Raw genomic sequence first — 16,645 nt, forward strand, 5'->3', positions numbered from 1 at the left:
ATAACTTGTTGAATCTCTAGAACCAGAGTTCTAGGATACCCCACATCACCTCAAAACAATATACAGAGGTAGACAACTATTTTCTTTGAAAAATATCACTATAATTTAGTAAATATTAAACACATGACGTGTGCCAATACCAGACAAACAGCAACTACTTATTATGATATAGTATGTGCCAGCATACCCAAATTACCAACTTTTCTTTCTAATTTATACGATCAAACTTAGCTGACATAAGCACGAGTAACATTAAGCAGTATAGAGGTAGTTCATTTGTTAATAAAACACATAGATTAACATTCTACGATTTCCTTATTTTTGTTAATCTATATCTTGACTCATTCCACATTCATGAAGACTCTCCTTCATGGGCAACTATGGAGTACAATGAATGAATGAAATGAATAAATATCAATAATGGCAAAAAGAAGAATCCCCAATCATATGAACCAAAAAGCAAAGAAAACATATATCAGCCAAAACTAATCTTACTGGAAACAGAAGACTACCTAAAACACACTGCACATACGCAACACGACATGTACCGTAATATATTACTAATGGGAATTCTAATACAATGGTTTTATGATGAAAATAAACAATAAAGGCTAAAAAGATCAGTGATATAAACCATTTGATCAAGCCTAGCACTTCTCTTAGTTTGCATACAGAATATTAACACTGGAGAATAATTAAATACGTCCTACACTTTTTACGATTTTCTCAAACATCTCAAAAACTGCAGCATCTAGAGAAGACATTTCCCAGTTCAAAATTAAACTATATTATATTTCCTACCAAAAATATCCTATTAATTTTTTATATCCTATTCATGTTTTTTCTCATCAGGACTAACAGTTTCGACGTTGCAGGAGATGCAATATCTCACATTACCAGGTGTAGAAGTATGGAACTGGAATTTGATTGCAATAACTATTAAACAATATTTTATTCAAAATAATCTCCATTGCTATTTATACATTCCTCCTACCTCTCTAGCAGGCTATGAATGGAATGCCAAAAAAAAAACAGTTCTTTTGATACGAACCAGTCAACAAGCCATTTTCACACATTTTCATATGAATTGAAGCGTTGTTCAGTGAGAGCGTGTCCCAGTGATGCAAATGTATGATAATCAGAGGGAGCCAAATCTGGAGAATAAGCCACATGCCCCAGTATTTCTCAAATGAACGCCTCGATCATTTCCCTCACCCATTTTGCTGTGTGTGAAGGGGCATTATCATGGAGCAATATGACTTTTTGTTGCCTTTTTTCGTATCATTTGCTTTTGGTAGCGATCAGTGTTAACAGTTTCACCAGATTTTTAGAAGCTCGTAATAGATGACACCCTTCTGATCCCACCAAACACAGAGAATTGTCTTCTTTCCTAAGCGATTTGGTCTTGTAGAGGATTTCGATGGTTTGGCTAGATTCACCCATGATTTGCAACACTTAGAATTCTCAAAAAATATCCATTTTTCATCGTATGTCACTATTCGATGGAGAAACTACTTTCTTTTGTATCTGGTGAGCACCATTTCACAAGTGGTCTTTCGATTTGCTTGCTGTCTTTCATTCAATTCACGCAGAACCCATTTTCCCACTTTCTACACCTTTTCCATAGCTTTAAACCGAAGAAGAACGGCTTTCTGCATCACATTCAATTGTTCCACGTGTTCATACTGAGTCTGAGTATCATCTTCATCCAATAAGGCCTGCAATTCACTGTCTTCCAACTTTTTTGGTGGTTTTCCGCGCTCGTCGTTTCTTGTGTCAAAATCACCACTTTTGAATTTTTTGAACCACTCAAAACACTGTGTTTTTCCAAGATCATGTCCACCGAAAGCTTCGACAAGCATTCAATGTGACTCTGCAGCAGTTTTCTTCAGATGATAATAGGAAACCAATTGTAGTTCGTAGGCACAAAACTCGGTCTGTTTACGGGTTTGGAATGGATACCGATGTATGGAACTTGGGTTACTGTGTGTTGACATTCGTCGTCATACAGGAAGCAGATGGCAATGCAGACGCGGTCTCACAGGCCCTACACTGACAGCTAGCACCATCTAGAGGGAAGTTCCAGTTTCATGCTTCTACACCTGGTACTAGGTGTTTTAATGGTATAAAATTCATGTTTATTGATAGATCAGGTGGGTTAGAGCCAATATTAAAAGTGTGTGCCACATTTACATGCAGTAGAGCTGTATTAAGGGATGAATTGTGTACTAATGGAGCAATAGTGTAACAGGGCGGAAAGGCGGAGGTGAAGGTTAGAAGCATGAGGGGAAAGTAGGTCATGCTGTCCATCCTTCACAGGTACACAAAATAAAGAATGAGCAGGCAATTTCCCAATCTCTGTACAGTGTTACACATTACTACACAAAAAAGTGATTCTTAGTTATCATGTATGGCAGCTGTACCATTCCCCCAGGAAAGGTAACTTCCTCCACCATGAGTGCTGCTTAATTGCCAGTTTAGAGGCAGACTATATCTCCAAAGCATTTCCTGTCCAGTTCTCTTATGTAAATAGGCAAATTAACTTCACTGAGCTCATGTTTGTATAGTGGAATTTATCAGTTTATTAAGTGAGTACTTGGTTGTAGTTTTAAGTGAGCTTCCATGTAAAATATGTTTTTACAAGCCCTGGCTGAGAAGTGCTTAATCTGCAAGTGGGGCATTATCAGTGACTTATGTATAGTTGGTAGAAAAGAGGATGGATTGATAAATGTGGCATCTTGCTGCTTGCTGTCATTGACAGTGTATTATAAAGCCATGTAACCATGTTGTAGTCACTTGGGTGTATATCAATGAATGACTGGAAAGTTACTGCACTTCTCTCACCATTAATTGTGTTACTGGCACACTATATAAATCTGTTCCATTCAGGAACTGCAGGCACTTTGAGAATGGGCTGCACTGAGTGGAGCAACTCATCACACAACCACAGTATATCTTGCAAGGTGGGTATCAATAAGTCTGACGGAATAGGACTGATAATGTTTAAATCTACAACAGTAATCTGCTGTAATACACTGCTTGAATTGTATTGAAATATCGGATGTTCCACAACACCTAGGTGATGTACTTTGTTACAGAGGCAGCCAATTTAAGCCTCTGGAGCTCTTCAGATGTTGGGTGAGCTGAGACTAGCGTGATGCTTTTGAGCTGCACAAAATATTCCAGCCATTGATAGAGACAATGAAGTCAATATTGCTGAATATATATTGGCAACATGTTAAACTAGGAGTCAGCTCCTCAGTGTGACAGTGTGTTGACAGCTTCAGCTGTTGAGTTTCTTTGTAGCTCGTTTAACAATTGTAGATAAATACTCACTTATTTGAAAGTAGCTGCACTACCTAAACACAAGTTCTGTGAAGTTATTTTGTCTACATACATGAGATAACTGAACAGGAAATGGGGGGAAGGTGTAGTCCGCCTGTAAAATGAAAGGTGAGCAGCACATGTAGAAAACGCAATGCTGTTTAATTTTACACTGGGAAACATTTTTATTCGAAGATGCGGCTTTTGATTTCGTCAGGGGTTTCTTAAAAATAAAAAAAAAAAAAAAATAATAAATTAAATTTAAAAAAAACCTCCCACCCACCCACCCACCCACACACACACACACACACACACACACACACACACACACAACATTAAATCCACGACCACCCCTACTCTCGCAACCCACTGGTCAAGACATTTAGTAAGTTAATCATTACACTCTGCATTACCCATGAACAAAAATTTGCAACTACACGACTTGGTTCCTCTAATTTTCCTTTGTTGACTGCTGGATATTTTCATAGCCAAAAATAGGGCGGAATTTTTGGCGTAAAACTGTTAGTAGATTTTTTTTTTTTTTTTTAAAAAAAAAAAAAAAAGGACATGTTCCACATCCAAGAGGATCTCCTCACTCAGCACGGAGCTATGTAACGAAAAACTAATCTAATCTTGGCACACTGATACCTCCTGAGGATCTTTCTAGGCATCAGTCACAGATTCTTTTTATGTTCACAGAGTCATTATTAGGATTCCATTGTTGTACACTACTTCTCCAACAATACTGCTATAGGAAACACCGCATCTGCAATACATCGGTTCATTTTGATTCCATGTAGCTCTTGACTGCTATTCAATTGTTTCATCAGCCTCTCATAAATGAACCCTTCAATATATTTATATATATGACTAATGGTCAAGATTTCTGCAGGTCTTAAATTGTATCCTTTTCCACATCTGAAGAAAGAGTAACACACTTCGCCAGTCTCCTGGATTATGATGTTACAATGCATACAACTGATATTACTCTATATGGATACAATTTATAAAGGTCTGTGTGGCATTAATATAATTATTTGTGTTGGTCCCATATGAGGAAGTTCTGCCTTTAGTTTAAGACTTTACAATATACAAAGAGGACAGTACCAAAATGACTCTTCGTCTCCATAATATTACAAAGTGCATTGGGATTTTAAATCTGCCCACCTGCGGGTTGTTTTTATTATTATTTATTTGATGGCCTTCATTGGACCACTCTAGTAAAAAATACAAAGTTATAAACAAGTTGTTACACAGGGATAAAATTTGGCTCAACAATAACTTAATATGATATTTAGGTAATATAATTATTAGAGTCTATTCCTATATGAAAGGTGTTTTGCTCTTCTGTCTGCCCAATATTTCTTCATTCTTTCAGATATTTTCTTTCTTTCTTCATCCGAGACCACTCTTCCTGTACGCCTTTTATTAATTTTCATTTGTAGTCTGGTTTGCAGTATTCTGGTTTTTTCTGTCTTGTTTTTTAGGTCATCTACTGTAATTTGGAGTTCTTTTATATCTTCCTTAATTTCTGTGATCCATTTAATGTCGCTCTTGCTATTCCACAATTTTTGTATTATTATTTTTACTAATTCTGTTTTCTGGAGTTCTCATCAGATGTCCAAAGAATGAGATGCGTTTCTTCCTGATCGTGTTCATGACTGGTTCTGGTTTCTTATATACTGTTTCATTTGATGCTATTCTCCAATGTCCATTTATTTTATACTGTTTATTTATACATGTCCTAATTATTCTTCTTTCTATTTTTAGTATTCTGTCAATTTCTGCTGTATTTGTTGTTTTGAAGATAGTTTCAGCTGCATACATTATTTCTGTTTGTGTAACTGTTTTATAGTGTTTTAATTTTGCATCTATAGATGGGCTTTTTTTGTTGTATGTAGTTTTGGTAATGTAATTTGCGTAGTTCAGTTTTTTAATTCTATTCTGCCATGATGGCTTCTCATTTAGATTGTATGTTATTATTTCGCCTAAATATTTAAATTTATCATCAATTTTGATTTCCTGTTCTCCTATTGTAATTTTGTTTGCAAGTGGTGGATCAGTTAGCATAATCTCCGTTTTTTCAAATGATATTCTAAGGCCTACTTCCTCTGCTATTTCTTGTAGTGATTTCACTTGTTGCCTGGCTTCTTGAATGGTGTTGGCTAGGAGAGCAAGATCATCAGCGAATCCCAAGCAGTTTAAGCTAATATCATCTTTTGCACTTCCAATTCTTATAATCTTTGGATTGTCCTTGTACCATTCTCTCATTATGTATTTGAGTGCACAGTTGAACAGTAATGGTGATAGGCAGTCACCTTGTCTTAAGCCAGTTTTTATGAGGAATCGTTCTGAAATTTCTCCTCTAAACTTCACTTTTGATTTGGTGTTGGTTAGAGTGAGTTGTATTATTTTAATTAGTTTTGGATGGAGTCCAAGTTTTCTATAAATTTTTAATACTGAAGGTCTGTGGAGACAGTCATATGCCTTCTTAAAATCTACAAATGTTATTGCCAGAGATTTGTTCAATTTCTTGTAGTATGCCTTAATCAATTTTAAACTAATTATCTGCTCTGCGCAGCTTCTCCCTGGTCTGAAGCCTCCCTGATACTCCCCTAACTCCTGTTCTAATTGCTCCTTGCTTCTTTCATATAGGATCTTGGATAGAATTTTGTATGTGCAATCTATGAGAGAGATTCCTCTGTAGTTGTCTGGGTTGCTCTTATCTCCCTTTTTGTGTAGTGGGTGGATGATAGCTGTGGTCCAATGTTCGGGGAATCGTTCTGTTACCCAAATTTTTGTTAGAGCCATGTGTAAGGAGGTCTTGACTGTGTCAATTGCATATTTCCACATTTCAACAAAAACCTGATCTTCTCCACATGCCTTATAATTTTTTTGTTCTTTAAGAATTTTTTCTACTTCTTGGAAAGTTGGAGGGTCTAGTTTGTTAGGTTTGGTTTTATTGGGGTATTTATGTTAATTTGTAAGGGTTCTTTGGGTTCCTCCCAATTCAGAAGTTTGTTAAATGCTTTTGCCATGATTTCTGCATTTTCCTTGTTACTGTGTGTCATTCTTCCATCTTCATCTTTTAGTATTAGTGTAGGGGCCTCACATTGTTGTAGTTGTTTCCCAAAGACTTTATAGTAGTTCCTGGAGTTGGTTTTATGATGTTGATGGCATTATCTTCAGTTTTATGTGTTTGAAACTTTAACCATGCTTGGTGTCTATCTTCATGGAATTTGTCACATTCTGATGTCCACCATGCATGTTTCCTTCGGGGGTTCAAGGGAGCTAGATTCTCTGCTTCTCTTTTAAGATTAGGCACTAGTTGTTCTAGATCATCTGTTAATTTGACGGTTTGTGTTATTTGTTGGTATTAATTATTTTTAATTAGCTGATGTGGGTCAAACCTCCTTTTTATTTTATTAGTTTTTCCGGTCCTCTTCTTTAACGGAGTGAATTTGATTTTAATTTTAACTATATAATGGTCTGAGCCTGTGTCTACTCCTCTCAGTACTCTAACATTGTGGATCTCCTTATGAAAATTTTTGTCCATACAGACATGGTCTCCCCCTTCCTCCAGTCTGGATGTTTCCATGTTTTAAGTTTACTTGGCTTCCTCTTAAAGTATGTTGATTTAGATATAAGGTTGTGTTGTCTGTAGAGTTCTACAAGTCTTTGACTGTTTTTGTTCGTAAATTTATGTGGACTCCATTTTCCAATTATATCTTTATATTTTCTTTCTTTTCCAAACTGAGCATTGAAATCTCCCAATAAGATTTTTACATTCTTTTTATTTACTCTGTTCACAGTTTGTTCTAGAAGGTCCCAAAATTTATCTACCTCTTCCTTTGTTTTTGTTAAACAATTTTTTTCATTTGTTGGGGCGTGAGCATTTATTATTGTATAGGTTTTATTCATTGTTTTAAAGCTTAGAGTCGCAATTCTTGGTGATACTGCTTGGAAATCCATTACTGAATCTATTATTTTTATGTTTACTAAAAACCCTGTTCCAAACGGGGGACATTGTTTCATTTCCCACGGTCCTGGTTTCCCATTATAAACTCTGTGTCCTTGTAATTCGAATGGGTCCTCTGTGGTGTTTCTCATTTCTTGGATCCCTGTTATTAAATTTTTTTGTTTACTTAGTTCATCTGTGAGCTCCTTGAGTTTTCCGGTCTGAAGTAGTGAGTTTATGTTGTGTGTTGCTATATAATTTATTTGCTCATGTTTAATCTTCTTTTTGTGTTTCAGTGTGCATTTTGATGGTTGCAAACGCTCTGATTCGTTGCTGTCTTCTAGCTGACTACCCACCGAATCCGATGTAGCCTTTTCATGCCTTTTTGAGCAGGATGGTGGAATTTTTTTCCAAAAAGACCTTTCCATTTTTGACTTTCGAAGGTTGTCAACCTTAGTTGGAGCAAGCTCCGATTTACAACTGCGGTTGTTAACCGCAGAGGGTGTGTTTGGTCCGGGAAAGCTATTTTATTTCACTCAAGTCCACCAGTAAACCGGTGAGGACTTCCCTATCCGCTACCTGGGATGCACCACGTAGGAGTTTTGATTTACCAATTTCTAAATAGAATTTTCTTTCTTGTAAAATTAAATAATGACTAAGTTTTCAGGATGAATGCTTCTTGGTCTCCTCTATGAAAATGCAAAGCAGTTGTAGCTCAATGCAAAACTATGCTCAGAGAGAGAGAGAGAGAGAGAGAGAGAGAGAGAGAGAGAGAGAGAGAAATTCGTACTATGTAATAAGATTAAAATCCTGAAAGAGGTGGAACTCAAACAAGACTTAGGAAAAATGAGAAGACTTGGAGAAAGAAAGGAAAGAAACCGCCAAACTTATAACAGAGAAGACAGAAGTAGACTGAAAATGGTGGAAGAAGAGTTCAAAAAGACCACCACCAGGCAGTTTTTCAGAACATTCATAGAGAAGCTATAACAAACAAAAAGTCTGTGCTTCGGGCAAATGGGTGGAAAGTTATTAACAATGAAAAAAAGTACCAGCTCTTGGCAGAGTATTTTGAAGTGCTGATGAACAGCAAAGGGCCTTGGGAAAGACTGGATGCTCAGAAACACGCCCATAATAATTTAGAGCCAAAATCACCAAGCCTTGCTAAAATCACGAAAACAATTAAGGAGCTCAAGGACAATAAATCACCAGGTGAAGATATAATTGTGATGGAGTGTGGAAGATTGGGGGGCAAGTTGATAGAATACACCACCTCAAAGAAGAAAAACTGAAAAGATACCAGAAGACTTGAAGTGTGTGGTCTCACTTGCTTTCATTTGCTTACGGTGGTCTCTCCCAAGTTCTGGTGAAAAAGTTGAAGAGTAGCCTGATCACCTCATTGAAGAATATCAGAATATCAAGTTGGTTGCCGAAAAGGCAGATGACATGTGGAACAGATATTCAATCTCAAGTGCATTCTGAGAACTAGAAAACTAAGAAGCCAGAATGCATTAGCTATTTTTGTCAATTTCAAAAAAGCATACGGCTCGATTGACAGACAAACTTTATTTAGGGTTTCATAGGAATTCAGAATTGATGTAAGAATGGGGTGAATCATGAAACAGACCCTCAGAGACACCATCTCAAAAGCTAAGCTTTTTAGCGAAATCTCTGAGCTTTTTGAAATAAAGGCACACATCCGGCAAGGCAATGGATTATCTCCAATGCTTTTCAGTATCATCCTGGAGAAAACAATGAAAACCTTGGAAGATGCTCTGAAGTTAGAAGAAACAAGTGTTATATACCTTGGGAAGAGACGAAAAAAACCTGCTGTTCACCTTTTAGTCAGAAACTGGAACGATCTGCAAAGAATGTTGAAGATCTTGCATTAAATCAGTGGAAAAACATGTCTCAAAGTCTCGAATGAAAAGACAGAACATAGAGAGAAGAATTACTTGGAGGTAAAATATGGGAAGATTAAAAACACAGACAAATTCAAATACTTAGAATGGATTCAACCCAACGGACTGGGCAAAAAGATAGTCAAAGAAGAGCCAGAAAAGTAGAACTTGCTTGCAAACTAACACAGAGCAGGTACAACCAATGACCATTATCCTACATGCCAAACATCGGGCACTATAATTCAGTTATAAAACTGGAAGGGCTCAATGTTTTGGAGTGCCTTATTTTAAATACAAAGGGATAGTTGCTCAACCTGAAAAGAAGGAAAGAAAGAATAAGAAAAATGAGGAGATCACAAGTATACCAAAAATGTAGTGACAATAGTTGACATTTTACAAACACATAATAAGTATGGACGAAAACCTACACACAAAAATATCTTCAATTATCTAACATCACTAAAGTCCACCTCCAAATGGGCAGAAGAGGTCAAAAGAGATGCACAGGAAACGGGTATTACACTAGAGATCATCCAAACCAGAGAAGCATTCATTAGCAAAGACTACAGCATAAAACCACTAAGGAGAAGGTCCATACACTACATTTCCAAAGAGGAAAGAAAGAAAAGGAGTGAAAGAATGAAGAGGTCTGGGTACAGAAAAGAAAGGCCAAGAAGCCTTAAGTTCTGTATTGTCCATACTGTGAAAAACAAAAAATCTTTGTGGGTAGGACACATTAACACCTGGCATTCAAAATAAAAATAAAAGGTACAGCATAACTAGACTTCTGATCTCACATCACAACATAAAAACCACAACTATGGCATTTCTGACTTTTAAAATTTACATAACAAACAGATCAAGGTATGTAGCGGTGTAAGAGCACAAACAAATTACAGTGATGCATGACTATCTTTACCTGCTGCTGGGCTGTTATCGTCACAACCTGGTTCGCAGGCACAGTCGCTCCTGCAAGACTTGCGGATGCAATATGACCAACTCCTGCAATTAAAATCAAAGCATTATTAATATCACAACAATATTAATGGATAAACAGTAATTCTAAGTGTCACTTGCATTTTAACACGTTTTTGTAACATCTACATCAGTGTAACATAAAAGTACAAATGCAGTATGTCATTTTCCTAATTCTAATTTTCTAATTCAGTAAAAAAGTATTTTTTCACACCAGCACTGCATCTTCACTGAATTTTTCGCCACATAATGTCTACTTTACACGTTACAACATGTGAAAGTCACGTGAAGAGAAACCAAGATTGAAAAATATGTGTTCTATGGTTACAGACAGATGCCATAACTGTTTACTGTGATAGGAAGCATTCTGGCCAACAGCAATATGCAGCATTCATTACTCTCCTGTAATGAAATGCCTCTCTTTCACCTTCTTTTTCAAAATTTCATGTCCATGGTCTTGTTTTCTGGTGTTTAGTCTCCTCAGATGTGGCAATTTATCATAAACATGTTCTCTCAAATCAACTTGAAATCCGCCAACAGATATCCAGAATGGCATTTCTCTGAATCGCACTGAAGATATTGGGACCCATATCAATGACATGTTGCAACAACTGAGCTGTTTCCTGGAAACCTCAAGCCTACCTTTAACAAAATCCTTGTGTGAGCGCCATCATTACTGGTTTCCAAGTGGCAACAATGTAGTCATTAATGACGAAAACAATATTTGTGGACTTTGCTTTCAGCACAATCACAGCCACTGTGAAATTTTTAAGCCCATTCAATTGCCTACATCTTTAAAATCTGCAACCATAGACAAAATTTCTGATGGTTTAATACCATCCCTCAGCCAGAAATAAACAATAAAGGTTTTCCACAACAAACTGATGTGCATTCTGGTCACATATAGGAACAACAGCTGTCTTGGAATGATGCAAATGCTAACAACTTCCAAATATATATATATATATATATATATATATATATATATATATATATATATATATATATATATATATATATATATATAATTCTCTGTAGCATCCTTCCCTTACCAAATTTACCACATGAATGGCATGGAAGTCCACTTTAAATTTGAATGGCTCTCATTTACTGTCATCAAACAGGTGATCATATTTCTCTCTCTGAACATAATTTTCATGAGGTAGCATCTTGAGTTACTGTCCCATCTCAGTATTCTAATTGTTCAAGGAAGAAGAAAATTTCTTAACAGTTTCATGTCCATCGATGAGCATATTAGGCATTTGCTAACTGTTCCAAAAGTTCTAGCAGAGATAACTTCCATTAAACTGTACAGGTTATCAAAAACAATGCCCAACCATTATATAAAACTTTTTATTTTATTTTAATTTCCTTTCTTTTTTAAAAGTTTCATATTATCCACAGACCTTATCATCAGAAGGATTCTGGGAACGCCACATTGTAGCGCTGATGCGTATAGAAAATTTTTGTACACATAAAATCTAGTCTGACCTATGAAATTAGTGTTATTTCAGTTTCACATAAGTAAACCATTGAAATTTTACTGACCCATAAGGTTCTTTTCATATGAGTGACATTCCCTGCTATGGAAGGGAGAAGGGAACTGGTGGAAGAATGCTTCTATTGGAGAAAAAAAAAAAAAAAAAAAAAAAAATGGCGAATATGGTCCTGTTTAAAAGACTGACCGGAAAGTCGGGTACCAGCGGCCTCATTCCACCTTCCTCAGCACCTTTAAAGATTTTCACAAAAATTCTGGCATGCAAACATATCTGTGCTTTTTCATGTTGAGAGGATGAGACAGTGGCAGTGGGAAAGAGACAGGAAAGAAATAAAAACTTGAAGATAATAGTGGTTGTGGTATACAAACACCAAAGGAGACAAGGGCAGTGTGAGAGACAGAGAGGGACACAATGGCAGTGGAACATAGTTAACAGTTAGAGGAAAAGAGTGAAGGGAACAGCGCCAGTGGGAGAGGAATAAAGAGACGGAGAAAGCAGATCGTGAGAGACAGTGATAATGAGAGATGGAGTCTATTGCAATGACAATGAGGAAGAGTGTGGTAGTGGCAGTGACAAGAGAGAGCAGCAGTGGAATAAATGATATTGCAGCAGTAAGAGAGAGCAAAAGGGAGACAGTGACAGTGAAAAGAGACAGTAGTGGTGGTAGTACAGAACGAAGGAGACTGTGGCTGTTAGACAGGAGACAATGACAGTTAGAGAGAAACAAAGAGATAAAGACAATGAGCTGGGTTGAATGAGTGACTGAGAATGGGAAAGTACGAATGGATGGATATGAGCGATTGACAACGATAGACTAGTGGGTGCAAGCAAGTTACAGTTAGTTGAGTTTGTGGGAGTGGGAAGTGAGTTGCACATTAAGAAGAGCACAAGTAAGTTCACACGTTGAAATTTTTGGAAAACTTTTAAAAAGGTGCTGAAGCAGGTAGCATGATGCAGCTAATACTACACTTTTCAGTCAGAGACATTTAAGCAGAAGCACATTCACCTTTTTTGTGCACCAATAGGGGCACTTTTGGGCAAAAACAAACTTATAATATAGGACACACAAAGTTTTACAAACAAACATTACAACTTGAAATCTTCTACCGAATAACGGCATTTCTCAACTAATAAATGCTTCAGTTGACTAAGGGATTTAAATTAGCTATCTCAATATCAGATGGCAATCTGCTGAAAAAAAAAAAAATTGCACCTACTGTTTTTGGACTGTGATCTGAAGTCTTAAGCCTTCTCATTACTTCTACCTCTGTGGAAGGTTTCCCTACTCTGTGTATCACAGCTATGTATATTAACATCTATCACACTGCTAGCTACAAGGCTCAGCTTTGCATGGGTAGCATTAAGTATCTACAGCCAGATGACTTTTTTTTTGACTGGCATAGTGTATTTTCTTTGGAGCCATGAGTAAAACTCAGAGAACAATGTCAAGTAAGCAAATATCATTATTTTCATATCACTTATGCGATGTAAGCAGCACACACCAGGAAAGTTGAGCTGGGTTGAATGAGTGACTGAGAATGTGAAAGTACGAGTGGATGGATATGAGTGACTGACAATGATAGACTAGTGGGTGTAAGCAAGTTACAGTTAGGGGAGATAGTGTGCAACACTGAACTATGTTTGGAGTAAAACCTCATGGCAAAGATGGGAGCACATCATGATGTCTTAATAAGTTTACAATCAATGTAAATGCTGTACACAAATCATGTATGTATGTAAAGAGTGATTTAATATGTACTGAAGGCAGGCTAATATACATGTAAAACTCGTGTTGCAGCAGTCCTGTTGTTAAGCTTGTACACATTATAATGCATTGTTGAGGCTCACTGCCACAATTCTTTGTCATGGACTCTTTATGGCAGTCTTCTTCACATTGACACTGAAATACTTGTATTCACGAGTAGATTTCACTCAGGGAAAGCAGAAACCTAAAAGCTGAGCCATCTGCTGTGCTACTGAAAGAACATATTGTATGTAAATAAAGAAAAGTTGCTGAAGTACTTTTTTTTGGAAAATGCTTTACTTACAGCATAAAACGCAAAACACCACATATTTTGGATTCGCATGTTTTTACGCTACGCAGTTGTTCTCAAATGATTGCAGAGAAACTATTGATTAAAAATATTTCATTATTTCAGACTGTAAATCTCTCATCACAGCCTGATGATGAGGTGAGTATCTTTTCGTTACTGGTCATATTTATTACAATAGTTCACAGTTAAGTAACTCATTGCCTATTGTTCAAAGAGCATTTGCAATGAGTTGGGAGTGTGAATGGTGACTAGTAATCTGAGAGAAGCAGAAATTGGCAGTATGAAACTGTGGTCCCATACTGCCGGAAAAATATCAGTACACCTTATTTGGGGTTTCTAATTAACTCAAGATTTGTTGTTGGAACAGTGCATAGGGACTACACGAAATGATTACATTTACAGATCAACAGTGCAGGTGGCTTGGAGGTGCCAGGTATCGACCCATGCTGAAACACCCATTTCAACACATGGTGTGGCCTCCACGGGCGGCAATTCAGGCACTGACTCTAGCATCCAGTTGATTGTCCAGGTGGCAAATGCTGTCCTGCGATTCGATATGTCACACTTGCTTGAACTGTCCATGTAGTTCTGTAATAGTTGTTGGGTGATGAGTCACATATGTCACTTCTGGTCCCATCATACCTCGCACATGCTCAATGAAGACAAGTCTGGAGATCCTGCTGGTCAGGGAAGTTGCTGCACGTCTCACAGAGCACATTGAGTTTCATGGGCAGTACGTGGACAGATATTATCCAGTTGAAACATACCATCACCACCCTCGAGACAGTGTTCAGCAGGTCTATATTGTACACACCAATGACAACCACCTGCGTGCAGTGCAGGCAGAATCTGCTTTCAATGGTGAAGACTACGGCGTGCCATTCCAACTTCTAAGTGATCCTCTGACAGCAGCAGTCGAGCTGTGCACATCGTTGCTGTGGCACAAGTGGAAGACGGGCTAGAGGTGTGCGTGCCCCTAGTCCCACTCCTAATAATCGGTTTGCAAAGTTTGTGTTAACATGTCAGGGCTCACAAGCCCTCTTATCTGTGCTGTGGTAGCTGTCCAATATGCCACTGCTGCCCTTACAATACAATGATCCTGGTGAGAGTCTGTGCTTTGTGGAAATCCAGAACCTCATCTAAAGGCGTGAGAATGTTCCTGTGACCACTGATACCAGTATCGTTGCGCAACTAATGACACCACGTCCAGTATGTTTGGCAATTCTCCACAGGAACCATCCAGCAACCTGGAAGGCCACAATTTGATCCCTTTCGAAATCGTTCAGATGGCTGTAGGAAGCAAGTGTCTCTCTCTCTGGCACGGTTGCGCCATACTGAGCCTTCTCGTTGTGAGCATTCCCTATTAAAGGGTAGAGACTAATGGCGCTCTGGTAGGAGTGTTACTACGCTATCCGTTGGTGTACAATGTTGAAACTATTATCAGTACATCTACTGCCCCCCAGGTGGTACGTGCTGTCATAGGATCAAAATCAATATCCTCCTTCTGGAGTACTTTTTTCCTCCCACCCTGTAGTGTACTTAAAAATGCATCCTAGACCATCTATAGAAGTATTTCAAATTTTGTGTATCCATCCGCAAGAAATTTTGGAATTCCAATCAAGAAGATTGCGCCCATGTCTTTTTGATCTTTAAAAGGCCTAAATTTCTTTCTCAGCAGTGGAGATTTGTTTACTAGTCTTCGGTACAATTTCAAAGTGCCCATACAGGTAATAGCTTTTGCCACACCTCGCGGAAAGAAGTGTTCACATCTATGGTTGACTCAATGAAAGCAGGAAGCCTAAAGTTGCATCATTGCTGCACTGCTTTCAGTATATGAATGAAGTAAACCTGCACTCCATGCTCTATCTTACTTTATGCACAAATAATTGAAAAGTATAGGCTTTGGGCTAATGTTTTTTTTGCTAGGCAGTTATTCTGAAATGATTGCGATCAATTGGATGTCACTTAGGTGACTTGAATGTCCCTCCACAAATTTCTTTCAGTGATTTTTGAATGTTCCAAACAGAGTTACTTATGTCAGAGCACTCACGATCTTATAACTGAAATGAACATTGCATTCAAAAGGTATGGCAGCAGTTACCGTATCTGCACCTGAAATAGTTTTAATGGTATGGTATATAAAAATAATTTTGCTATGACTCCAGGTGCGTGCGTTTGCTTATTGGTATGGCTGTGTTTGTGTAAATATTCGTACTTGCACTTTTACTACGGAAAGAGAAAGAGCTTGAAAGCTAGTGTGAATACTGTTTTTTGTTACATACTTCTGCAGGCCATGCATTGGTCCACTATGGGTGAGCACGTGCCTTTCCTTATTTTACATATTTTTCCATTTACGAGTTTCCATTATCACTGTACATAAAATTGTTCAGTCAAGGTGGCCATTTTGCTGGAAATCTCCTGAATACATAAGCATGTTTGTGTTTATGGAAGAACAGAGTTTTCTGTTAAATATTATACGGTAAGATCTGAAGCAATCAGTTCAAGATCGTATGATTTGATTTCAACCATTTTTAAAAGATAACTGTCACATAGGAACTGAAAATGTAAACAAGTTGGAGGCCATGCACTTTTACTAAGTTCATTGACTGGGAGTGAAATTCACTCCTCATACACTGACTTAACCCTCTGTATCGATGTGAGTCGAGGTATTGTCCATGGCAGATTCTGAGTGGCCGATTGTAACGTCAGTAATATTCCACCACATGGAAATGGTAAGAGTAGTCAATTTTATCGAGCAATTTAGAACTTTTTTTTTTTTTAATGTATACGCCACAATATAAAGGTCGATTCCAGAACACACACTGAGCAATGATCTTTGGCAGTGTGTGCCCTTCAGATGCCACATATTCTAAGTGTGTATTTCTTTGTTTTCTGAAAATAGGTCAAAGCTGATGCTAAGAAGCGATCAGGCACTCT

General features: G+C 37.6%; 1 protein-coding gene across 3 annotated transcripts in view; it reads right to left on the reverse strand.

Annotated features, from left to right (window-relative positions):
- LOC124622191 (putative mediator of RNA polymerase II transcription subunit 26) overlaps positions 1-16,645 on the reverse strand; it is a 283,782-nt gene that overhangs the window by 16,150 nt on the left and 250,987 nt on the right. For all 3 annotated transcript variants that reach the window (XM_047147835.1, XM_047147836.1, XM_047147837.1), the window contains one exon: positions 10,100-10,182. In XM_047147835.1, the coding sequence (XP_047003791.1) occupies positions 10,100-10,182 (83 nt within the window). The remainder of the gene's footprint in view (positions 1-10,099; positions 10,183-16,645) is intronic.

This window comes from Schistocerca americana, chromosome 7, assembly GCF_021461395.2.
Source record: "Schistocerca americana isolate TAMUIC-IGC-003095 chromosome 7, iqSchAmer2.1, whole genome shotgun sequence".
In the NCBI taxonomy this organism is placed as follows: domain Eukaryota; kingdom Metazoa; phylum Arthropoda; class Insecta; order Orthoptera; family Acrididae; genus Schistocerca; species Schistocerca americana.